Genomic DNA, 26,515 nt, shown 5'->3' with positions numbered 1-26,515 from the left:
ATTATCATTCTTCCTCTCTTCATTTTGCATAACCAACAGGATTAATCTTTGTCCTTCTTAAAGGCCCGAGTGGGTTAAGAAAGCCGGTGTACCCGCTCACCGCACCGCTAAACAGCTTTGCGGAAAAGCCCCACTCTTCCCCCCCTTTCCGTCCACCCTCTTCCAGCCGGGATTAGACGGTGCACCGGTCGAGTCGCCGCCAGCAGAATGGATTTGAGGCTTTGGCGGCGGGCCGCCGGGCTCACGGGCTGAAAAGGCCACTGATGTATGCGGAGTGACATTCCAGACACCCCGGGCGTGTATAACAGGAGGTCAGTAGGGGTACAAGGCCGCCAAGTGGGTGTCTGTCACCTGATCGGGCCCCGAACCCGTCTGCGAATACGACGCCGGCCGCGTAGACGGGAATGATGCAGACTGATGACATTGCGGAAACAGATTACTGTATACTCCTGCCCTAGATTACTGATTCCCAAGTCCCAACCTGGGTAGGTAGGTGCCTTTGGGGTTAGATTTGATGTTAGGCTTCTGGTTGGGGTAAGGAAATGGGTCGAAGTTTTAGTTTGGTTTTGGGCATTTGAAGAGAGAGTTAAATTTAGGGTTCTAGTAAGGGTTTGGGCACGAGGGGCTGGTGCCAAGGTAAAGGATTCGATTGGGATTAAACCAGGATTGGTTGGAGTTGGGGTTCTTGTAAGTCTTTGGTTAGGGGTTCATGAGGACTGGGGTTTGTGTGAAGATCAGGCTTCGGATTAAGCATTTGAGGTTAGGTATGGTCTTTGGATTCAAAATTGGATTTAATGATCAAGATTCTTTTTAGTTTTAGGGTTAGAGTTCTCTCTAGAGTTAGTTTCTATTGGTTGTATTACAGTACAGGTTTTTTTTTAGTTGGCTTTCTGTTCACTAAATATAAATACATCTTTGACCCTGTAAAGTTTAAACTTAAGTACTGGAACCAAGTTTTTTTTTTTGGCTATAAAACAGTGAGTAAAATGTGATCTATATGAGAAAGGACCTCGAAAAATAGTCTCTATTATTTCGTTAATTCCCTATGTTCTACAAATTCTCTTTTTGGTATTCATGCTGTTCAAAACTTCGTTTTTTTTAAAAGACTTTCCACTCGTGATTTGAATGTCAATGCAGAGAGCCATGCAAAGACGGCCAAGGTCTTTGCTTAAAGTTTCCTGCAGTGTAATTTATAAGATATTCATCTTCAATCTACCAAGGACGAAAAGAAAACTTGACTCCCAATGTAGTTTTATATATATATATATATATATATATATATATATATATATATATATATATATATATATATATATATATATATATTTTACAGGCAGTATTCCCATTGCGCAAAACACATATCATTCTTGGGCTTAACAGACTTTGCATCTGAATGTCGGCCGGTGATGCGTGACAATAACGGTTTAATCTTTTTTGCCGAGTCGTGCGCTCTTTTCAAAGAATTATGATCCGCGCGGGCATCTGGCATCTTCCTTATCACTGTCATCCTCTTATCTGCTCTTGCACCGCCGCAAAACATACCGATACATCGCAAATAAATGCAGCTGGTATCGTAAACCTGAATTATTACGTCTCCGGTGCCCACTGCCGAAACCGGAGAATGTGATTGCTGAATAAATTTTGTGAAAACGCTGAACTCCTGAAACGCATATTTGCTGAAGAAACTCGGTGTAAATGCTGAACTGCTAAAAAGCTAAGATGCTAATCATTTCTATGATAACACATATTTAACTAGGTAGGAATCTGATTAAAAATATGTGAGTTGAGACATTCCATTTGACTTTTATCCAGGCATTCACAGTATTTCCAATTAGATTAGCTAAAATGCTATCACGCTAAGGTTTTATGCTAGAAGGGAGCACTTAGTAGAATGGAAACCAAATACAAAAGCATTGTTGCAGACTAATGAGGTTATAAATCTTGAGTGCAGAATTTCTTATACTGACAATTGCTAAATGCTAACATGCTAGCATTTGGTATATCATTATATAGTAAGAAAGCAACTAGCGGTTTAGGATTTTGATCTTTGCCTATTTACAGGCACAATCATTTCATTGATTAATGACAAAAATGTTAATATATTAACTTTATGTATGCTTACTTACAATATATATGATCTTAGCTTTATTGTGTTGGATCTGATTTTATCGCAGCACTCGTGCAAAATGTGCAATCGCAAGCAATGAAATGCTCAACTTTTGCGGAGTTTTCCCAAATAGTTCTCACCATTGATAACATTTTTCATAACATTGTTATCATAACTGATTACATTTTAAATATGGATGTAGTTTAGTCGATATAATAAAACAGGGATTCCAACCGCTGTATAATTTACCATTTTTCATCTATTTATGCCAGTGATGTATAGTGAGAAATATTTAGTGGCATTTTTTTTGATTGCCAGTTTCCTATGACAGATTTCTCACTTTAAATTTTTGTTTGGTGTTTCATTTAGATGTTTCACAATATATAGTCAATATATGTGACTGGAAAAAATATGTGGTGCCAGTTATGGAGCCACGTGGGTTCATCAGTAATTGAGTTGCTCAAGTTTATCTAACGAGCCAATCGGCTCATTGACGACACGCTGCTCGGATTCTCAACGAAGACGCGTCTGAAAAGTGTCAAACAAGAACGTCCTTGTCTCCGGACAAAGGCGGCCTTCTTCTTCAAACCCGCCCCTGAGCTTCCACGTCCACTGCTCTTCTTTGGGGTATTTTGGGTCTTTTAATATGTTCTTTGCTCACTCTCTTACAAGTTGTGACATCACGCTGATGGACTTTTCCAGTGATGAGTGGGGGCAGGTTCCTATTTGGAAAGAGGAGGAGGAGGGGTGGGGGGGATCCCGACTTGAATGCTGCTCTTTGAGTGCCTTGATACTGAAATTCCGTAACGAATGTGTAAAAAGTGCAGTTGGCTTCAAACTGACGCTATTTCCAGATGTGAACATCCAGATGTAATAATCGCCCGAATTTATTGTATGATACGTTCTTCATAATCTTAGCCTTTACATCCGCAGCATCAATGCGGATTTTTGAATGTAAACTGTCAAGGCATTTTGCTGAAGTCGAGTCTCACGAATATCATTTGTGGTGATGAGTTTATAATCTTTTCATTGATTTCTTCTTTTTGGGCAGTTTCGGCAAACGATCGGCAGGCAGCCTGAGGCGTGGATGTGAGTGCATCGTCCTGGAACCCTCAGAGATGATTGTGGTGAGTCTTCCCGACCGAAATATCTGTGGTCAAAGCAAATTTAACGGTATACGTGCTGGAATGTATTTTCTGTTTGTGGTTACCGAAGCCCTGTACGAAGATACTCATGGGACCTTGTTCGCTAGCGAGATTTTAAGGGGGAGAAAGACTTGAATTTGTCATGACAAGGAAACATCTGAAATTGATCGTATTTATGCAGCTTTTTACAACAACAAAAACAACCAAGTAAAAATTTTGCATTGTTTTCACAACCTTGTCAAATCAGCATTGTTCTTCTGACTTGTATTAGTCATGTCGGTGTAATGGTAGCCTGTCGCTCCTTCTCTCCAAGCATTGGCGTGCAATGCTACCGAATAACAGCTGGCCGGCAGCGCATCAGATTGCAGCGGATCCCGCTAATCTCCCTTTCACATGCCGTAATTGCTGTGCGGGATGTGTGTTGAATGTGCCATCACACAGTGCCCCCCCCCCCCCCCCCCTTTTTTTTTTTTTTGCAAAAATAACTTGCTGCTGCAGACTCCGCCATTTGCTGTAATAAGTGTCTACTAGCCCTATAATTACTCTTGTAGGACACCATACGACTGCAACACACACGGATGATCCTGTATGCTCAAAAACAAGCGGGGGAAAAAAAAATGTTCTCGATTTTTGCATGCACAGAGATTTGCAACCGGAGACGGTTGTCATGGTAGCGGAAGAGGGAGATTTCAGTGCCGTAATCCCGGTCGCTGTCGGAATGTGAAGCGGCGAGAAAATCAAAAGGAAAAGAAGAGAAGAAGTCAGGAAGAGATGACGACTGGCTCACTTATATTCGGAATGTTCTCTCTTAACCATAAAATAGCTTTAAAATTGCCCACTTTCAACAACTACCTCTAAAGTGTTTGAACCATCCCCACCTGCTTTATCTTTTTCTGTTTGTAATTTTATACTCCTTCCCCCGCCCCCCCTTCCACACACACACGTTTGACTTTTATTCTTGTTTATTAAAACATACGATTCAATAAAGAGTACCTGTGGTGCTAAGCTGGAAACATATGGTTAATAAAAGAATAAAATACATGCAAATGTGCATGTATACTTGCCAGCAGGGGGCGGGTATGTGACAGCATCGTTGACAGTGGGTCTTTGCTGCCCCTGTGTCCCATTCAATCCATGGGATTTTTCTTTGTCAGATCCCGACAACAGTTTTCTAGTCACTACTGACAAAAGTCCTTAAATCCATCCATAATGACTGGAAAATTGTGAGAAAGACTCAGATTTATCCGAGTTGGTGGCTGCGCAGACCGGCTGTCAACAATGCCATGTCACATCTCTGCCCCCTGCTGGCAAGTATGGCTGTGCGCATGTTGTCTCGACAAGCAGGTTCCCCAAGCTATTACCGGCTTGCTTTAATACAATCAGTGAAACCAAAAACGCCTCTCTGTACAATTGTTTCTTTTTCTACACTACCGGTAGATAGTGTGTAAGATTTAATGCCATCTAGTGGTGAAATAGGAGAATGGAATAATTTTGAAGCATGTTATCTCTTGTAGAAACATGGCAGCAAAACAATGTCAGCCTTGTGTTAGGCACGGGGCGACTTAGGTAGTATGAGTAGCAAGATTATATTAAAAACTGTACATTGATGTGGTTTTTATAATGAATTAACTCAATAGTTCGCCACGAGAGATCACCAAATTCTACACACTGCCCCTTTAAAGGCAAAACATGTAAACTAGCTCATTTATCATGTCAAGGTGAACCACAGTTTAATTCAGGTTGTGTTTATTTGATTCTATACATGCATAGGCGATAAACAGTGCAATTGTTTGACAAAAATAGACAAGTCGCCCCCAACCCTCCAGTAACCGTCTCTTCGACATGGTTCCCAGGTGGACTATATGGATGAGAATGAGGAATACTTCCAGAGACAAGCATCGCACCGCCAGTCCCGCCGCCGCTTCCGTAAGATCAACCAGAAAGGCGAGCGGCAAACCATCATTGACACGGTGGATCCGTACCCTGCTGGGAAGCCGCCCATAGCCCGGGGGTACCACACGGTGAGTTTGGGGAGAGGGGGGGAGCGCTGCTGGTTTTGATCTGCTTTTAACTCTCGCTCTGCTGGATCACCGCTGTTATTGCTGCTATTTTATTTTTTTTTTTGTGCTGTTGTGGAGATTCTTGCAAATAGTTCAGCTCACTCTGGTTGTTTGTTGTTGGAAATAGATGGTCTTACTTGCTAGTTTGTTCAAGTGACTTAACCAACTTGTCTGCTTCCCCTCTAGTTTTTGTGCTAAAGTGTGTATGATTGTCTGCTCATTTGATCATTTCTTTTTGCCCCTATACATAGTTTCCCCTGAATGTTTTTTGTGTGCGGTGTGCAGTATTACGCGGCGAACACAATGTTTTGTAGTCTTCCCTCGCTGGGAATAGGAAGTGAAGCCTTCCCGCAGTGTTGTGTGTGTGTGTGCACAGTGCCTTTCCTGTTCTGCACAATTTCACCGCATTCCTAACATTCCCGGCGTGTACTCGATCCCCGCTGGAACGATGTGAAACACTCCCTCAAAAAAAAGGGAAGGAATGCGGCAAAGGGCTGGGAGGCCGCGCCCTGCTGCCTAAATTTAGAGCAGCGTTTTTGGTCATGAAAAAGGTCTGCACTCTCAACTTTCTCATGGTCCCTTGTCGCTCGTCACACGCCGCACTTGAGGGAGGAGAGAGATGCAAGGCGCCATAGCAACAAAACTGGTGACGAGCAGAAACCGAGCGGATGCTAATCTGACGTTGAAGGCTAATCTGTGGCGTTTTGGAATAGAAGTGTTAGTGGCGTCATTCGAAGAAGGCAGCTGGGAATCCACGAAATGCTTAACACCCGTGAAAATTACATTTTGTATAAGTTAGCCTTAAAATTACGTAATGGTGTCCAACCCAAAAAATGTAACAGAAGTACACTGTAATAAATTACCACAGTAATGTAAGGAACGTTTTAGGTTATTTTTCTGTTAGTATTTCAAATGTTTATATGGATTTATAGTTAGTTTAAATGTAGGGTATTTTTTTTCTTTTCAATTGTGCTATGCGTTTGGGTGCTTTTTTTATTATTATTATTTAATTGTGGATTTTTTTTCATTGTATTTGTATTAAGGCAAATTTGATTGAAGGCACAAAACCTTTTTTTGCGTTATTTTTTAATTTGTGTTGTCTGGTATTTATTTTTATAGTCGCGTTAGCATTGTTCAGCTTGACGTTAGCATAGCATCACTGCTAAGGCTTCAGTTTAGCATTAGCACTAACATGAATTAAGATGAGTCCATGATGAATAAGCGTTTTGTTTTTATTTTACATTATTTGTTTAGTTATTTGTATTTGGTTTATTTTTATTTGTTTATTTAGTTAATTAAAATAGAAAATAGGATCACATACACTTAGCTGGAAAAATGTTGTCTTTTCAGGTCTGTTGATAACTCTAACTTCTTGTTTGATGGTGTATTTCAAGTTCTGTGTAGCACCAGTATGTCTTCCCTTTTTTTCCTACTTGATGATTGAGTCATAAAATTCCACATTTTTCTTCCCTTTCACGCTCGGATTTCTGTTCATGCTGCTTCCAAAGCTTGAGCTCACTTGGAACGTTTTGATAACTTTCATCTCCTCTCTCTCTTCTTTTCATGGCTCCCAGGAATGCAATAAGGTACCATACATGTCAATTTTAATCATGTCCTGTGGGTGTGTGTGTGTTTCCCAGTTGTAAGTTCTTAGTACCTATAGCACCTTAAAAAAAAAAAAAAAATCCTTTGCAATCCATCTAGCTAGAAAAGCTAGTACGACGCTTCTGTTGTAATCCAAAAAAAAACAAAAAAACGTCCATTTGTCTGACCCGCTTTTTGATCCGAACTGATGGCTTGACTGAGAACTGATGGCGACGATATGCCCGAATGGTTCGTGTAGGCCCGTTAACGGGGAAATAATAGCGGCCGTTTAGCTGATTGCAACGCCTCTCAATTGTTTTCGATATGTTCGGGCTGTTAGTGTTAACCATATGTGGGTGTGCTTACGGCGTTGCTACCAATGGTGCGCATCCAAACGTGGCACAGCTGTTTAATGGACTCTTTAATGGTTCGTTTTTAATGTCGGAAAGCTCTCCACGTGAAAATGTTTGCGTTCCAAACACAGTCAGTAGTTAAGAATGTTTAAAAAACAAAAAAATGAAGCCCTGACATCTATTTATACTGTATTTATCTATATATATATAGAAGAGTGTCTAACTTGAACAAGAAGTTGGCCATTTTGGTGCTTTGTCCAAGTCCTAGAATTTTGATGGCTTTTACAGACCGACTCAAGAGATTTGGAGATATTGAATCTAATAGCTTACATGAAAATGTCACCGGAATTGGAAAAATCTATCCAAGTGTACACTATTACAGTATGTACAAAAACGTCTTAAGGACCTATCCCTAAAATTGAACCCAAAGGCAGCCATTTTGGTTTGAAGCTCCCATTTTGACCTCCGTGCTCTACGACAGGCTTATCCCCGACATATGAGCAACACTATATTGGCCAAATATTGCTATCGTATCTCATATTGTGGTTTCCAAAGGTGTCTGGCACCTACATTTGCTGTGAGACGGCCCACAACAAATCCGCCACTCTATTTTTAGCGCCGTCCTTTGTGACCAACCTAGGCACGGCTCGCATACAAAAGCCGCCGCCGGTCTGACAATACGACTGGAGAAGTGCTCGGCTGTGAAAAGCCGAGTGATTGATCGATTCGTGCTTTACGTCGTGTTATGCCAGACTAAAAATATAACAGGTGTCTTCTGTACTGTAGCATGCATATATTTGAGTGTAAAACCCACTAAAATATGCAGCGACTGCTCTACACCCTCCCTCCAATTATGCTTATTTATAGCACACCATCAAACATCCAAGCCGGGATAGAAATAGAAGCGATATTTTTGGATGAGTGCCAAATATGCAAATGAGAAGGAGGTGTGGGACCGCGATTCGGCGTCCATTTCTTATCTCGCCGCGCCGGCCTGACATTTGATGTGCGTTTCATGTTGCCATTGACATTCAGCTGCTTTTTTTTTTTTTTTTTTTTTCATTAACTGCAATGTATTTTCAAAAGGTCTGACAGATGACATTTATTGAGTCGATTTGGTGTTCGGGGGAAGCGGAAACGGTCCCTTCATTGTTACGGGACGATTGCAGGTATGTTAGACAGAAATTGGGGTCTTACAGCTGACGAAATAGAAACATAAAAAAAAATATTTACAACATCAGCAACTGAGCAGCAGCGCATGTGGCAAATGTACATGAACGACGTGTATGCAAATGTAACAACAAAGTGCCTGAACAAATCATATCTATATGTGTACATTAATGAATGTGAATATCAATAGAGCAGTAGAATTGAGTATGGTAAAACATTAAGCGTGTATCAGTAAATAGTCTAAATGTACTAGAAGCACGGTACGATGAAATAAACACCAGCATATTTAAATAAATACATAATATACAGATGACACTATGTATGGCAATATGAAAGTAAGCAGGATTGTGTTTTGCAAAATTCAATTGATATTTTAAAGGCTCAAAGTAAACGTTTTTTTTTGTGTGTGTAAATTTGTGACTTTGTGCCTGATGTAAACACGCTAAACTGAACATCAAGTGGCCCCTGACGGTCCCATATGGTTTTTGAACGACAGCTCATTTTTGTTCAAGGGGGGCGCGGTTTTGTTAGACTTAATCGGTAATTTGTGCGGAACAATCACCATGGTTCACCATGGAATCGAAGTTGTCAAGTCAAGCGCTGCAACAACATAACAAAACACGCCACCTACATCGGCCAAGTACATAATAAATACCGCAAATAATACATGGACGTCAATTATGTTAGAAGTTTTTCCCCCGGTTGTGTTCCGATTAGCTCGACGCGTCCAAGTCTACACGGTTAAAATTTTGCCGTGATATCACAGTAAATTATTGGATAGGTTTTGCATTACTTTCACAGTAATGAATACAGCAATATCCTGTGAATGCATTTACAACAACATACTGACAAATGGATTTTATTGTAGAATAACTGGTAAAATTACACAGGCTTTCATTGTAATATTACAACTTAACTACTTAAATACAACAAATTACTGTAAATTAATACAGGTAATTATTGTGAAACCCTGGTCATTTTTAACAGTGTATGCATAGCTGCTTATGTATTGAAAAGACCTATGATGCATTCAAATGGAGTCGGAGATTTCAAACTTATACGGAATAAAAGGCCATCAATGCATCAAACATTAATAACTGTTTTATTATTATTAATAATGACTATAACAATCAAAATAATAATGGTTCTCACTGTTATATTATTGTTTAATAAAAAAAAAAAAAATGTGGCTTTAGGTCACTGGACAAAACGTGGAAAAAATAATGCTCCGCAAAATTAAGAAATTGCTCCTCAAATCAAGTCAATAGTTCACAAAACTGCTCCACAAAAAAATATTTTGGATTAAATATACACAAGCAATTTGAACGATCCGCATCGGAGTCCTAGATATAAATATGTACATAAACGATATATAAAGAAATACGCACGTATCAATAATTAGTCAAGATTGAAATCAAGTCAAATAAACCATGGCTTAAGTATTGTGCTTCATTTACCCCCCTGCATATGTTTAACCCCAGAAGTTAAGTCATCCTCGCCTCGGTTAAGGCCGGAACATTTTGGCCCCTGGCGAAGCGAAACGACGTTCGCCCGCCGACCTAAGCTCACCTCGTTCCGCAACCCCAATCGGAAGCTTTTAGTTACACGTTAACCTCAAACGCGGCGGCTCGGAACTAGCTGCCGGCGTGGATGATTAATGCCGGCAGGCGGCGGCTGCGCAGGGCGGGACGCTCGTTTGCCCCCGCCATCAACCTGCAATGGGGGGAAAAAAAAACGTTGGCTGTCTACGTGCTGAATTATTTCCAGGCGATGGCAGCGTGATGAATGAAGTGGTCCCCGGGGGACGGGACGCAGCCTGGTTATTACGCCGTCTTTCTTGTGCTAACAGCGCTATTTAGATGCGTACTTAGGAGGGTTACATAACCACAATTTTTTTTTATTTTGGGGACCTAAATCTGCCCAGAAAAGTCAGCAATTTTTGCTTGTCCAGGGAAAATTTTACATACTGTACACTGGACTAGGAAAGGAGGATTTTCTGAAAGTTATAGAGGCCCTCATCCTGATTCAGAGATTGGCTTGAAATTTGATGGGCATATTCATCATAATAAGACATAACGTTTCTCAATGAGCAGTGCAGATAATCGAATTGAAAGTCGAGCGTTTTGGTTTGAAATAGATGTCAGCTGACATCTATTTGCAAAGGTGTATGTGCCCCAAGGGCTTGGGAAAACACTTTAGAGGTTACATGAAATTTCAATTTTCAAATTTCAGAAAATCTAATGTTTTTAATGCCGCTAATGTTTTCTCATTGAGAGCAAATTAATTGGAACTTGAAGCAATTTATTGTTTGTGTGGCGGAAGCTATTACAATTGGAACATTATTGAAATACGTTTAAGAACCACTTTTCTTGACAAATGGTTGATGCAAAATTGCAAAAATTATTTTCCCGTGCTTTCTAATTTCCACCCAAACCACAATGCCATATTTTGCGGGAACGGTTTCCTGTGTGTGTGTGTTTTATTTTATTCTTTTTTTGTGGACATGTCTATGGTAACAATTCATAACAAAGTCATATTGCTTTTATTTTAGCTAGCAAGAGTATGCTAAATCACTGCATGAAGACAAAACTAGCCGTGCACATAAAAGGTGGGGAGGGAGATGTATTTCTTTCCCGCGTATTATTTCTTTACTTTCAAACATTAAAGACATCCGCGCGTCTCCGTTAGATTTCGCCTCATTAAAATCAAAAGCCCTTTTTACGCAAACGCCGCTTTGGCTGCTCGCCGTACTCCGTATAAACCAATAAGCCTCCTCTTGAGGTAATAACACTTACATGCACTGCTTATGCTTTAGAACACTGTTTAAAGACACAAAACGTTCATATGATGATATTAAATATTATATGATAAAGAATGCATGGCATCCTGAAGAGGAATGGTAAATTTATGGCTCATCCCTTGCTAATAAGCAATGACCAAAAATGAAGAATATGGTATTTTCTAGTATTGTCTTTTTCCTGGGTGACTTTGCTCAAAACGTACAAAAAAAAAGCCACAATCAGTAGCTAGCTATATTGCAATCACACAACTGACTACATCAGCCCAAGTGTATTTTTTTTTCACGACTAGCCATCCTTCTTCACATTTACCCGTTGGTTAGTCAAGGGAAAAATCATTAACTGGCTTATCGAGCGTTGAAAAAACAGTGGGAGGATCATCAGGAGGTTTGATATTCCCTAGACATGACCCGTCCCTCCCCCCTTGTTGTTGTTATGGTGGTGATGTAATGATATGCTAGGCTAGCAACCCCTCACCCTACCCTCATCTGAACACCTGAGCTCTTTTTTTTTTTTTTTTTTGTTATGGTTGTGAAGCATTACATCATGGCAAAGGGGGGCTCGTGGGGCATGGGGAGGGGTCTCCAGCCCCCCAAGCAGCAGAAATGATCTAGCTAGCGAGGCTTTGTCTGCTACGTCTACTAGCTCCAGTCTGTCTGACTGGAAGAGACAATGCTAGTTTCTCTATTTAAAATTCACATAATTTATTACTGTCAGTATTTACTAGACAGTTTTGAAAGACGATCCAATATTGTGAAATAATTTGCAGGATCTGTTTTTCTTTTTGTTTTTGGTGCGACACAACTGAATTTTATGATGGAATGTACGGTAAATCTTGCGCCATTTCGTCGTCTCGGACAGCGGCTGTTTGTTTTGCGGAAAAACTCATTTCCATGAAACGGGCGGATGGGATGCCGGCCAAGGAAAAATCCATTCAATTTTGGTTGGCATCCAGAAGGTTTTTGACTTTTGTTAACATTGAGAGACGTGCCTTGTTTACGCGCTAAAAAGTCATTTGGTGGCTTTCCAAATTGCGATTGCTTGGCCTTGGCGGGGATCTGGAAGATCCCGTTAGAATTCCCAATGTCATAGAAGGACCTCGTTCCACATCTAAGTGTACATGGTTTGGTGGTAGCACTTATATTACAACATTTGATAACAAAAAAACAACTTTTTTGGGACAAGTTTGTTTTTGAAGGACCCCTGGAAATGACCACAATCATTAAAAAATGGTCATTTCAAACCAAAAAGGCAGCATTCACGCCTCTAGTGTTTCATAGGTTCTTTTTTGTGGGCCTATTTATCAGATTTCATGCTCCTCAGTAAAACCAGTTTTGGAGATGGATTCCCCCCCAAAATCTGGAGCCTAATTAGGGGTTAATTAGTGTCAAGTGTATTTTAAACTCGTTGAACTTGGATAACTTGCTATTTGTGTAGTACACATACTGTACTTGATAGATGGTACCCATAAAATCTCAACAATAGTAAAAGTTTCTTTGAAGGTGCCTTAAAAAAAGTCCAAACCGAGTCTCAATGCCGCTGATGGGGCCAAATCTCGTCCCTGTCATAGAAGGCGAAGATGTTGCCTGACAGAAGAAGCGAGCCGACACTTTCTCTCAGCCTACACTCCCGCCCCCCTCCCACTTGGCTGTTTCCGTCACCACGGCAACCGTCGTCTCCCAGAGGGTGTGCGAAGCGGTGGCGGGAGGGGCCGGTTACCAAGGCGACCCCAGCTGAGAGGCAAAGTGACATCATTGCTCCCTGTCAAAATGATTATTTTTTTATTCAGAGCTCCTTCTTAGCTCTTTTTTTTTAATGGTTGCCATGACAACCGTCTCCAGCTAGGAGACGTAATAAAGCCTCTCCGCTTCTTCCTTCTTCCGTATCGGCTCCGCTTTCCATCCCTTCTGTCTGGGGGCGTTCGTAAGGAAGGAGGCGCTTACAATACTAACCCCACCATCCCTCCTCCTCCTCTTCTTTCCCACTTCACCACAGCCGCCATCCCCTCCTCCACCCGTGACACACATGCACCTACCCACCCTACCATCCACCCCCCGCGCTGGCAAACAAACCGCTGGCTTTTTTTTTTTTTCCCTCAAACAAGGATGCTTCACTCTCCCGACACCATGGAGGTGAGGCGGCGAAGGCGAAGCTGTGACTAAAAAAAGCTTTTTTTTTTTAATTATTTTTTTTTTTTACCCCAAAGGCTTCCCACTCCTTTTTTGGGGGGGCATTTCCTCCGGCCTGGATTTTAACGTTGTCGATTCGGAGCATCTAATCTAGCGGATACTCCCTTCAGGGACGGGGAAATGGGGGGGATGTCAAATTTTGCTCCATTCTGAGCCCTGGAGAGGACTGTTATCACCATGAAACCGTTAGCGGCAGCAGCTGTAGACAGCAATGGAGTGCCGAGCCAACAGGATAAAACGCCGGTGAGTCCGACGTCCGGCCGCGTCCTTGACCCTCCCCTCGTTTGAGGACCGGGCCGGCGTAGCCTGGGATGTGTGTCAGTGTGCTGTAGTAGAAACGGACGCCATGTGCTTTGCCGTTACGCGGCCACGCACGTCATTCATAGCCGTTAAATGCAAGATGCTAAATCTTGAAAACTCTATTGTTTGTATTTTGGCAGCTCGTAAAAAGGGCCACAGTTGGCATCCGTAACCGCCAAGGCAATTTTTTTTTACACTCTAGGATGGTTTTTACTCTTTACTAATGCAAAGACGGTAGCTAAGGTGTCTCAAAGCAGCGGAATCTTCAAAGACACCACCCCAAGTGACAAGGCGTTTCTCACCTAAAGGTACATTTGTTGCGAGTTAACACGAGCAAAAAAAAAAAAGATTTACTCCCTCTATTAATGGCTGAGAACGTTTCACGAGAACTGACAGCCAAAAAGCTCAAAATGGCAAATTGAAATGAAAGTGGCAGATGTTTTTTTGGGCATCATCCTTTAAAAAATATTTGGTGGGTCAACTCATGCTGAATTTTCAAAGAATTCCGGGCTGTGATACATCATCCTCATGCAATGTTAATAAGACAAAAATGAAAATCCTTCCCAATTTAGTAGCAACCATTTATCAACCATTTTTTGCTTCCAATCTGGTCGCAATCACATTATATCTCGGACTTTTGTCTTTGATGGACCTCTGGAATTGGCGAAAATGGCCCGAAAATCATCATAGTAGACTACTTGTGTCTTTTCATGTAGTCTTTCCTGAGACTTTTTTTTTGTGGGTCTACCTGACATAATAACAATGTACATGTCTACCAAATATTATTTTGATAAATGAAACTGGCGCCTAGGTTAGAATTTTCAAGGCTGAGGCTGGCGAAGCCTGTCGGGGATGTGTGTCAGTTTGTTGTAGTAGAAATGGAGACCATGTGCTTGTCTGTCATCACGCGTGCACACACCATCAGTTTTAAAGGAAAGTAGCTAGCGTAAGTGCAGTGACTTGAGAGTGTGGAAAAACAAAACTTTAAAGTCGCCACACTATGAGATGAGAAGTTCTTTCTCTAAACGTACCTCAAATGGCCAAACCTGGCCATGATTTTAAAAAAAATGAGAAAAGTGAGCCTAAAATGGCTGTTTCAAACCAAAATATCAGAAAATAGGAATCAATGTTTGCCTGTTTTTTGGGTTTATTTTAGGGCTAGATTGATTTGGTGGAGGTTACCAGTTAATACCACAATTTAGGGTTAGGATATACATACGTTTTGTATTAGATCTGGTGTTAGGTGGATATAGAAGTTAAGTTTAATGTTGGGTTAGGTATAGGTGTTCAGTACTGTGATGTGGAATCAGGGTTTAAGGATTTAAGGCAAGGCTAAGGTTCTGTTATAGGTTTACCGTTGGATTTTTAACATTATTTCAGGGTTTGCATTAGTAATTAAGGTTGGGTTGGATTTGTCTTTGGGATGGTTGATAGGTAAGGTATTGAGGAGTGTCTGGTTTGAGTTCGGGATTGATACGATGATTAAGGTTAGTTTTGGAGGTTAAGGTTTGTGTTGGTCAGGATTTGGATAATAGCTGGATTAAGGTTATCATTAGGAATTGAGGTCATGATAAATTTACGATTTGGGTTTGAATATGTGTTGCTAATCACCCAGGTGAAGATTTATATTGGTTCCAGTGGAACCAGGTTCCCCAACCAGGGCCACTATCCCTGGTGCTGAACACTATCTGGACCCAGGCCCCTGAGACCACGCGCACTCGGCGGGATTGATCTCTCGTCAACACCGCTGGTGTTCGTCACACCCAAGCGCTCACGCGGGTCTGTAAATCAAGTGCCCCCCCCCCCTCCCTCCCCGTATTGTCATGCTCACAAGTCACAACAAATCACTATAATGGTGGCAGATGCATCATCGTCCCTTCAGTTTGTGTGTTTCTGAAGCTTTATGGGCGCCACAAAAACGTCTCATTTAAATACATACTCTTGTTTTTAATCATCTGCAGTGGATTTCATGTCTTCTTGTTGATCATTGAACAACCGTGTGCTATTCATTTTTTTACTAGCTGACTTGTAGGGTTATGAGTTGGTTTATGGTTAGTATTTAGACATGTTTAGGAAGCCTAGCCATGTACGTGTTAGATTTTTGACAAGTAAAAGTAGGGTAAGGTTTAGTTGGGGCCTAAGATTTGAAGTTTGGTTAAATATACTATTTGAGGTTTTGGGGTTAGTTTCAATCGGTAAAGGTTAGACATTGGTTAGCTAAGGTTAGCGTTTTGTGTTTGTTTTAGGCTGTGAGAGAGTAGCATTAGGATTTACAGTAGGTTTAAGGTTCAGGGTTTGATTTATAGATTTATGTTAGTCCTAATGGTTGGATTTAAGGGGGCACACGCCAATGCTATTGACTACTTCAGATGCTAACACTCCACAAACCCAGCCCGGTGTCGTTTTCCCATGTTAAACTGGATCCTTGAATGCTGATGTGTCACTTTCCAGGGAACTGTAAAAGTGTGCGCTATCGTAACATTCATCTTGGTGTAAAAACTGCTCTGTCTCTTGTTTACTGGGTAGCCCCCTTATCTGATGTCGCAAAACCCTCGTTTGATTGTTTCACTATGTAAATATTATGACTTGTGTAAATATTCGCTCATCCTTAAACCCCAGCCAAATCCAAAACATTTTTATTGCAACCACATCATCTTGGAGTTGTTAGATTTATCATAAAAGATTGGAAGTTGGATAGGGGATTACTAGATTTCCTGTGATTGATCGGTCAGTTTAATGGTAATTAATGTTAGGTTTCCTGTTACCACTTTGGGAAGAGAGTTTGCCTGACCCCCTACCCTCTACACGGTAAACGTGTTCACAGCCACTAAAGGCACCGTGTTTAGTCATGCAAACCACCATGCTGTCTATGGAAATGTAGTGGTACTGACACGTAAGGTCACTTTTTTTTTGGGCTACCCGCTGACCAGCCAACACAGGGGAGATGAAGCCCTGTTAGCATATCAGGCCTATTTAATCAGACGTACTGCCAAAAGAGGCGTTAATCTCTTGATCCCTGAGGCTCAAGACAGCTGACCACACGGTCAAAAGCACTCTGGTGGCAATCCCTGACGTCCTTCAACACTGAAACTTTTTCATTCGGCAACTCGATATTTCCCGGGGTCCTTCAAAGACGCACTTGTCTGAGAAATTTTGCCTTTTACGGTCACCAAATTTGAACTGTATGCACTACACAGATGGCAACGCTAAACTGGGAACAATTTTGGGTCTCGTCTTTGCCTTTGAGCCGTCACGCAAAGCTAGTAACTCCGTAATTCGGATTTTGACATACATGACACTCGCTATAAACGCGTCAATGCGTAGACTCACAAATTTTCCAAGGTCGTTGTCATTTTTTTGAAAAACCCTCACATTACTCCAAAATTTGGAAGGTTAGGTCTATCTAACCTAAAAAAAAATCCTACAAATAACCTCTTTTTTGTTCTATCCATCCAAGCAAATTATACAGGCAAGAAGAACAATGAAATTATTTTCCACAAGAATGTCAGAAGCTTCAATTAACTCATTCGCTGCCATTGACAGCTACTTTATCTACTTCAAAGATCAATTTTCACTAAACTGGTACATCTACAGACGTCAAAAATCAATTAAAACTGCTGATAGTGAATGAGTCTAATTCATGTAATCGTGTCTCATCTTACTGAAAAATAGTTACGTGTTTAACTAAATAATATATGATTGTATTTATTTAATATTGTGTACTTTTGGGGACGATTTTGTGCTGGTGTTCCATGAGTTTTGTTCAGAAAATGTGCTTTGGCTCAATAAGGGTTGATAAATACTTGACTAGACAGATGGGCAACACTAAATCGTGAAACATTATAATTTCCGTTATTGTATAATGGCAAAGTTTGATGACTCGCCGTAAATCACACACCCCTCTGTTTGCAGCTTTAATTTGACAATCAAACCATAAAATATAATGTGTACTCTCCCGGCTGCTGGAAATGGGTCTCTCCTCGCCCTCACACATCACTGGGTGCTCGCATTAGCCTCTTGTGGCTGTAATGGACGTCTCGCAGTGATTCTCTGGTTCTGTAGCCGGGCGCTAAATAGATTGAGAGGCAGCCCGCGCTTCTCAACCCGCTGATCTAGGTCATTAGGTCTGCGGTGTAATTTAAGGATCGTCACATCTGCTCACATATAGACCCAAGCTAGCTAGTGAGTGAACTCTGCAGTCCGGCATTAGCGCCTGGCTTAATCCAAGCTTCCCACTACCCACCACGCCCGTGACAGCTGATTGGACACATGTACTTCGATTTGCCGGACAAACCGCAGGAACGCACCTTAACCTCCCCGACGGTAGGGCGCTTATCTTGTAATATTACCGGACGTTAGCAGCAGACCAATCAAGGGTAACGATTGTATGAAGGCAGCGTTGTTTTGGTCGCGTGCCGTCCGAGCGAGGTCAATGGAGCACATGCTTACGGAGCGATCGTTCGCCAGCTTATTGACCCGCAGACGGATGACCTAAATGAGTGCAGAGAAAGGATTAAGTCTTTTATTATCCTCTTTACCAATGGGGGTGGGTCTCGTGGTTAAAGGAGCTTTCACTCTGATTGTCGAAACCGCACGGGGGGGGGGCGTCGATATTGGTCAGTCGGAAAAACTCATCGACCGGCTACATGTAACCGTTTTCTAACTGGTTTAGATGTCTACTTCTTAGCAGATAACAACTTGACGGCTTGGTCTTCCGTTGGAAGTTATATGGAGATACTTGTTTAACCCTTGTGCGCACACATTGCATTTTCCCCCCTAATTTTGAAAATGCTTTTTAAAGGTGCAATAATTCAAGTTATTCATGAATATTTTTTTCCTTCAACCACTTAAATTGTTCAGAGGCATCAGTTTCCATACGTGTGTAGGTTACATTTATTAACACCCTCAAAAAATCAAAAATTGTATCTGGCTTTGTAGCCTGTGAAGTAAAATTGACACTTCTGGACATAGCCATTAACTGCTCTCTACCGCCACCTACTGTCTTGTGCTGAAACTCAAGTCAACAAAGAGTTTTCTGTTTGCTGACATAGTTTGACCGCCGCTCAATAGAATGTTGCAAAAATCGCAGGGAAATCAGTGTCAGAAATCCTATTAAAATCCTCAAAAATTGTAATTAAAAATTGTAAATATAATGATTTTATATGGTCCAGAATTTGGAGTACTCAAAATATCGCAGGTCCAGCTGCAATCACATAGAAATTTCGGAATTGTTGTAGTTTGAAATTTTACATGTTTTAATCAAGTTTTAGTTCCCTTGATTTTTTTGGGGGTTATTAATTTATGATATCATAAAAAAAATTTATAATTTGCAACATAACGCCACAAAAGTTAAAGAAAAAAATAAAAGACTGAAAATTGTATTTCTTGACTGTAATTTAGTTAGTTTTTTGTTTGTTTGTTTGTTTTTTTAACTGTAATTAGACGTAGTTTTTAACTCCATTGGATTCATGCAAAGTAACTAGTACTACCAAAGGCTAATTACAAGCGATGTGAATGGGACAGTCTTCTAAATTCTCGCCTGCCTTTCGTTTTCACAACTTGTACGACTGCAAACATTTTTCTGTATAAAACACGCTTTGATACCATCGTTAATTTCACAGAATTTTCATTTACAAACCCTACAAACGCCGCGCATCCATTTGGGACGTTCCCTCATTAAAGCCAGCGGGCGGCTAACAAGCTAACATACGCTATCATCGCCTTGAAAAATCTGCTCTAATTAGACATGTTTTTTTTTTTTTTCCTACAAGAGGATGGTTGGGAAATGAAAAGTAGGTAAAAAAAAAAAATGGTGTCAGCGCCGGGTCGAAAAACACCACCCCATTTGATCTACGTTTATATTTATTTAAATAGGAAAATCTAATTGCTATATAGCATACATGAATCATGTGATCACAGAGTCGAAAAGTGGTTCACCGGGTCAGTGCGTATAAATATTTCACGCTGCCCGATGTTTTATTTACCCAACTTATAGATGATACCCAGCAGGGAGGCCCGCTGCGCATCTGGCTGTGTGGTACCATCAATATTACATCTGTGCACCACCCGCAATTCCAAATGTGGCGCACCAGGAAGTGGGTCGACTCTCGTTTGCCAATTTCGAAACATCCCCTGAGTAAATACTTTTAATGCTTGTGCCACGCTTAATATCACAAATAAATGAGGTGGGTTAATTGACAGGGCGGATTTGTGTTTTGCAAAAAAAAAAAATGGGGAAAAATGTGCGTCAAGCTCGGCAAATCTTTACACATGGGCACCGAACCGCCTTTGTTACAGGTAGAACGAGAGCGCAATCTCCGCCGCGCTGGAGATGGGGTGTGATTGCAGGGTGTCAAAAAATCGCCTGCTGTTTAATTATCTGGCTGGCTGCACTCGCCAAATTGTTGTATCTGAGGGGTCCGTCCTTGGCCAAAACCTTTCCTCGGGCCAACCGTCTTCCTCGTCTGCTCCACTTCACCCGGACTGCCTCCGGCCAAGTGTGCCGTTGTTATTGTTATTAGCGCCCAGAGGTTTTTGTGCTACTGTGAGGAATGTCTATTACATTGGCTGACTAGCTGATAATGTCATCATCCACGAGGAATTTCAAAACAAATGACAGTATAAAAAACGGGCTTGAGTACTAGACGTCCTTTTAACACTGCTTGTAAATTCATTTTTTCGCCCATGTCGCGGCACAGACACAGATGGAAGGGGGAAGTTGTCACATGCAACATCAATAGCTTGATATACTGTAAGTCTATGGGTCAGTTGTTCTCAAATGGGGGTACGTAAAGGCACATCACGGGAAAAATAATCCTTTTTAATGCTGTGGAATAAACGGTACATTTTAGTTTTCAAATTAAGAAAAAGCAAATTGGAACATGAAGAAATGTTATTGCTAAACTGTATTGTCTTTACGCCTTCGTAAAATGTTCTATCCCAATATTTTTTTAAGTTTAATTCGGAAGCCATAGTTAAAGCAAATGATGCTATACAATTTTTCGTCTGGAGTTACTAGATAAAATCTCCCTCGGGATAGTTCTACAATTATGGCCCCCAAATTTGTATTTATGTATTTTCGGTTGAAAGACTATTGAGAGCCACTGGTCTAAAGGATCCACTGTGGGATGCAGCAGACTTTGAATAGATCCTCCAAAAAAAAAAATACTTATCTCCAAAATAACATTTAATTTTATCACATGGAACCCTTAAAATTACACAGAAAGCAAGCTAGCATGAGCATGAATCTGTTTTTTGATCAAAAGTAAGCACTTGCGTTTGCCTTTTTGAAGTCAAGTATTGAGAGCCATCTTGTTAGATCAAAAACAAACAAAAAAAAAGCCCCCCCTCCCCTCGCGGAATTTTCGTGCATGTGTATGTGGCTCCCTCAATTTTTTTACATGTGAAAAGTATTTATACTTTACATATTTAAGACAAAAATTACTGCAGCACGCATATTCAGTCTTATATTATTAAACCTTATACAGTAACTGTATTGTTTTCCCTTCCTTTCCCATCCCTTTGGCTGTAGTCTCACGGAGAGCCCCAGTTATATTAGCGGCCCCCGGAAGTCGAATTTCAATGAATCCTGGAGTCGTCAAAACACGATTAATATTCAGAGTGTACACTTGAAATGACAATATATTACAAAATAAATCTAAGTAAGGCATTTACAATGCTCCTCTTCTTCCTTCGCATCAACCTAGAGTAGAGTGTCATGAGGGAGACGGGTACTCCTACAAGACACGGGATTGGCTCCCGGCATGACCGTCGACCAATGAGGGCAGGAGTTGGGGCGGGAGTAGATTACAACTCCTTCACTCATCACGTGTCTTGTAGGAGTACCCGTTTCCCTCATGAAACTCACACACGCCGTAAGTTTGACACGAAGGATGAGGAGGAAAGAGCAGCGCTGCACCGGGCGCCGCTAATACAACCGCCATTAAATTAAATAAAAAGAAAAAGCGATAGACAGTATTAGGAGTTATTTAAACATTATATCTTTAACACCATGGTAACCCATTAAAACGGTTAGCGACCCATCCCTGCCGGTCCCTTACGGCGTCGCCATACTGATGGTGTGTGTGTGGTGTGTGTGTGTGCAGCTGCCCGCAGACTTCAGCCGACTTCACCTGGCCGACGGCTTGCACCCACAGGTGACGCACGTGTCCTCCAGCCACTCGGGATGTAGTATCACCAGCGACTCCGGAAGCAGCAGCCTGTCTGATATCTACCAGGTGAGGCACGTGGGAAACGGAAAAAAAAAAAAGATCCCTACTGCCGTTTCAGGTCGCTAGCTAGGTGTGAAGGTAAGTACAGCGCTTTTAACGTGTCAATAAAAAGCGCCGTTCTCCGTATTTCTGAGAGAATGCGGAAGTACGTGATTTTCCGTCCGTGGATGTTCATTCTAAAAATGTGAACTTTTCAAGTTGGACATGAGCGGGAATGTGGAAATTGACAGATTAACGAAAGGTGTTTTTTTTTTTTTAATAAAAGAATGTAAAAAGTAGCATCCTCGCCCCCGCGGGCGTAAATAAAACGGCTTAAAAGAGCGCAGAAATCTCGCAGCCACTAATCCTCTTAATGCCTACGCATCTTAACGCCGTCACATGCTTTGCGAGATCCATTTCAGAGTCCGCGCCATCACTCGGCATCAACCTTGTATGAGTGTGTATGTGTGTGTTTTGACAGGCCGGTGTGTGACGGTGATCTTTAGGCCATCTGGCACTCACACGCTTGACACACACACTTTGCAGTTTCTCTGCGTCCTGACGCTGCTTTTAATCACTTTCACCTCAGTTTTTTTTTTTTTTTTTTTTTGGCTGATGATTTCTGGCCTATATATTTTTTTTTCTAGTATTTTTCAGTTCTATAACAGTTATGTAATTTCAGTATTTTTGTCATGTATATGTATTTTTTTCCAAATGTTGTCTTTTGTCTAGCCATAATTCATTCTTTTTATCCTATTTGAATATTATTTCATGTTTCCTGAATATTTTGTCTTTTTCATATTATATTTGCCCTGCTGAAATTTATATATATATATATATATATATATATATATATATATATATATATATATATATATATAGATAGATATATATATATATATATATATATATATATATATAGATAGATATATATAGATAGATATATAGATATATTTGTGAAGGTTTCATCAAGCGGTTTTTACATTTTTGCCCCCTAGTATTTTGTCCCCTGGTCTAATATTTTGTATGTGTGCATGTGAGCTAGAGTGTCTGTATTGCAATGAAATATTTCATTCAAATGTATTCTAACTAGTGAGTGACACTTTAAACATGAATTTTTTAGTTAAAGGGGAAGTCAACCCCCGATTTTTATTTTACAATAATATGCTGGAACCCCACTAGTGTAATTACACTATTATAATTGTCTTTATGGAATGGAAATTCAGCAGCAAAATTGTTTTTGTCCATCTCAAGGGTGGCCATTTTGCCTACGAGTAATGTCATCACAGTTAGTCCAGTCCAGTCCAGTCCAGTCCAGTCCAGTCCAGTCCAGTTCTGTCCAGTCCAGTACACTACACCCATCAGACAATGGACTTGACCGGATGTTAAAAGTCTACACACCCACAAAGTCTACTCAAAACATCTGAGCTTTATTATGCATTATTCAAATCAGTTGCGGTTTGAATAGCAATCAGAATGATCGTGATGATCATTTTTGCCATAATTGTCCAGCTTTTGGTTGTAGGTCACACGAATGATGTAAAAAGTTTTGAAACGATTCATCCCGGTGTGTTTTGTTTGTTAGTTTGTTTGCCCGCAGTCTCCTCCCGGATGAAACTTTGCTCGTTTGGAACGATGCGTTTGATGCCCCGCGGTTTTTAATCGTCGCTCTTGGGAGCTCATGAAGCGATTTTCTTCCGAGCTTGTCAGGAATTGCTGACTTTGGACGTTTTGGGATAGGGAGCTCGGAAAAGCTTAATTACCGACGAGAGCCCGTTCTCGCGGTCGCCGTCGACAAACGCGACAGGATTGTGTGTATGTGTGCGCGTACCTGAATAAATGATGACACTGGCCCTTCAAGCGGCCGTTGAAAGCATTGATCCAAGAATAGCTCTGATGAAATATTAACAGCTGCTGACTTTTAATGGCGGCCGCACGTGACGTTTGTATGGATTTCGGATGACACGTGGGCGGGCGCTCCTTGTTTAAAGGCGGCCGTGACTCAACGTTTATCTTTACTTATATTTTGTATTTTCCAATAATTTTTTTTTGGATCGTTAGTATTCTTTTAGTATTTCTTGCTGCAAATTTCCCCATTTTTTTCTAATGTATTTTTCAGGTCGAGATTTTCATCATCTTTTTTTTTCTTGCAAGTTTTTTCAAATTATTCTTAGTTTGAAAAATGTGTCTTTGCCTAAGAGGTTTTTCATATAATATTTTTGGACTGCACATCATATACAGTAGTGTATTTTCGGATGATAGTTATCTTTTTGTCAATTTTAAACTTTTTTTTGCCTAATATTTTGAGTAATTTCTCAAACCTTTTCTATTTTAATAATTGCTTAATTTCTACCATTTTTTTTCAAAATGTTGTTTTAATATTTAGTTTTTTTTATCTTTCCTATTTTGTTAAAGTTGCAAAGTTTTGTCAAATTTTCACCTTTTGATGTATTTTTCCATATTGATTTTTATAATGTCGGTTTTTGACAGTAGTTTTGTCAAACTTTTTTTTATGTGTTCTAATAATTGGTTGATTTTCACCTATTTTTTTCAACGTTTTGTTCCAATTTTTATTATTTTTTAACTTTCCTATTTTGTTATTTGAGCAGTTTTTTTCAAATTTCCACCTAATTTTGTATTTTTCATTATTATAATGTAGGTATTTTTTTTAAGTATATATATTTTTAATTGAATATTTTGAACATCCATTTTATGATCCATCTATCATTATTCATCTTTAATCCAAACTCCTCACATGGGCTGGCCCCGCCCACCGGCGGGTCCACGCCCAAATGTCCTCACCGACCCGTTGTTGATGAATCATTAATGAGCTGCTCCGCTCTCGGCTCGCATTTGAGGAGAAGATGACACGAGAAGACGAGTAGGGTCTGGGCTACTCTTCACCTTTAAAAGTGTGAAGCGCGCGCACAATGCGTCTGGCGCTGGAATTTTGCGGGCATTTTGCCAGGAGCGCATTTTCTCCACTGGCCAATGAGGTGAGTTTACGGAAGATGCTTTTGCGCATGGCGGTTTCCTCTGCTATTTAGTTTTCCTGAGCGCGCCAAAGCGGGGCTAATTGCATCATGGCTTTCAAAGAACGGGATGTTGCCGGGAGGCTCGCTGGTGACTCGGAAAGAGCTCGGCAGTTAATGAGCTTGTTTCTATGCGCGGGGGCCTGTTTGCCGTGCAGCGCTTGAGCCGGCGTGTGGTTGTGTGCTGAGAAAGTGGTCCAAACCGGGCGCAATTCTGCGACATGTTTGCTTTGGCGTGGAGTTGTTGTTGCACTTTTTTTGTTGTTGTTAATATTTGAGTCAAATTTCACCGTATGATTTGTCTTGTTTCTTTTTTTGATAATATTTATGTCAAATTTAACTTTCATTTGTTTGAATAGCCTCGTGTTTAATTTTTGTGTTTTTTTACAGGTTTGTTATTGCATTTGTCGTCTTTTTTAGTGTTTCATAGTTCTCTATATTTTTTATTTCTCATTATGATTATATTTTCAAATAGTAATAATAATAACGTTTAAATAACTTTTTGTCCACCATCTTTTTTGTGCATTTCTGTTAATATGTTTTCTCTGTTTGTGTTTTTAGCATTTCTGTCCAATTGCTAAGCTAAAGGCATTTTCGTCTTACTTTGAAATATTTTTCTCCCAAATTATAAGTTGTCTAAATCCTATTGTGATTTTTAATGTTTCATAATTGTTATTTCCCGGACATACTAAATTGTCCTGAGGTGTGATTTGGTGCATGGACGATTCTTTGCCTCTGTGTGCTCTGCAATTGGCTGGCAACCAGATGAGTGTCCCTCCGCGTTGTGCCCTAAATCAGCTGGGGTAGGCACCAGCAAGCCTATGACTATTGTGAGGATATGTGGTTATAGATATATTGATGGGTAATTGGATTTAGTATTTCCTCATCTGTTTGTGCATTGTTGCTAAAATTTTGATATTTCCCTTCTAATATTATTAGGTTGTTTTTTTTTTGAGCTGATGTTTGTGTGGGTTTTTGTCTAGATTTTTTTTAAGCTTGGAACTGCTGCTTAGTTGGAAGCTGTAGCTTAGCATTGTTTATACATGGAGGTATTTGGATTGATTGGGTGAGCTGGCTGGATAGCGTTGGCAAGATAGCGTTTTATGGCGTTGGTCCCTCGGAACCTCAACCGCTCGTCCAAAACCCACGGCGAAGTTCAACAACGTTTCCGATTTTTCTTCCCCTTCCTCGTAGGCCACCGAGAACGAGCCGGGCGACATGGACCTGAGCGGCCTGCCCGAGACGGCCGTGGACTCGGAGGAGGATGACGACGAGGAGGACATCGAGCGATCGTCGGACCCCCTCATGAGCCGGGACATCGTTCGGGACTGCCTGGAGAAGGACCCCATGGACAGGACGGACGATGATATCGGTGAGACGATGCTTTTATTGTTGTGAAAGAAAAGGAAAGCTTGTTTTGACAGATGCCAATTCCGGTTTAGGGACGAGTGTGTATCAAGGGTAATGTTAGCGCCGGGCGGGTACCGATCCGCAGATATCGTGTGTGTAACGTTGGAACACGATGTCATGTTAGGCTAACATCTGTTAGGGTTTGACAGTTACAGAA

At 40.8% G+C, this 26,515-nt stretch overlaps 1 protein-coding gene across 5 annotated transcripts in view; it reads left to right on the top strand.

The window, feature by feature from the left end:
* Positions 1–26,515, top strand: part of rapgef2b (Rap guanine nucleotide exchange factor 2b) — an 80,777-nt gene that overhangs the window by 34,487 nt on the left and 19,775 nt on the right. For 2 of the 5 annotated variants that reach the window (XM_088431992.1, XM_088431991.1), the window contains exons 5-9: positions 3,159–3,234; positions 5,106–5,273; positions 6,887–6,898; positions 21,812–21,943; positions 26,143–26,320. In XM_088431992.1, coding sequence (XP_088288118.1) covers positions 3,159–3,234; positions 5,106–5,273; positions 6,887–6,898; positions 21,812–21,943; positions 26,143–26,320 — 566 coding nt within the window. Of the gene's footprint in view, positions 1–3,158; positions 3,235–5,105; positions 5,274–6,886; positions 6,899–13,474; positions 13,650–21,811; positions 21,944–26,142; positions 26,321–26,515 lie in introns of those variants that run through there. The other 3 variants (XM_088431993.1, XM_088431994.1, XM_088431995.1) reach the window with 3 other exon arrangements.

The sequence above is a fragment of the Hippichthys cyanospilos genome, chromosome 13 (genome assembly GCF_059441005.1).
Source record: "Hippichthys cyanospilos isolate Australia breed blue-spotted pipefish chromosome 13, RoL_Hcya_1.0, whole genome shotgun sequence".
Classification (NCBI taxonomy): Eukaryota; Metazoa; Chordata; class Actinopteri; order Syngnathiformes; family Syngnathidae; genus Hippichthys; species Hippichthys cyanospilos.
This window is presented reverse-complemented; position numbering and strand designations above follow the sequence as displayed.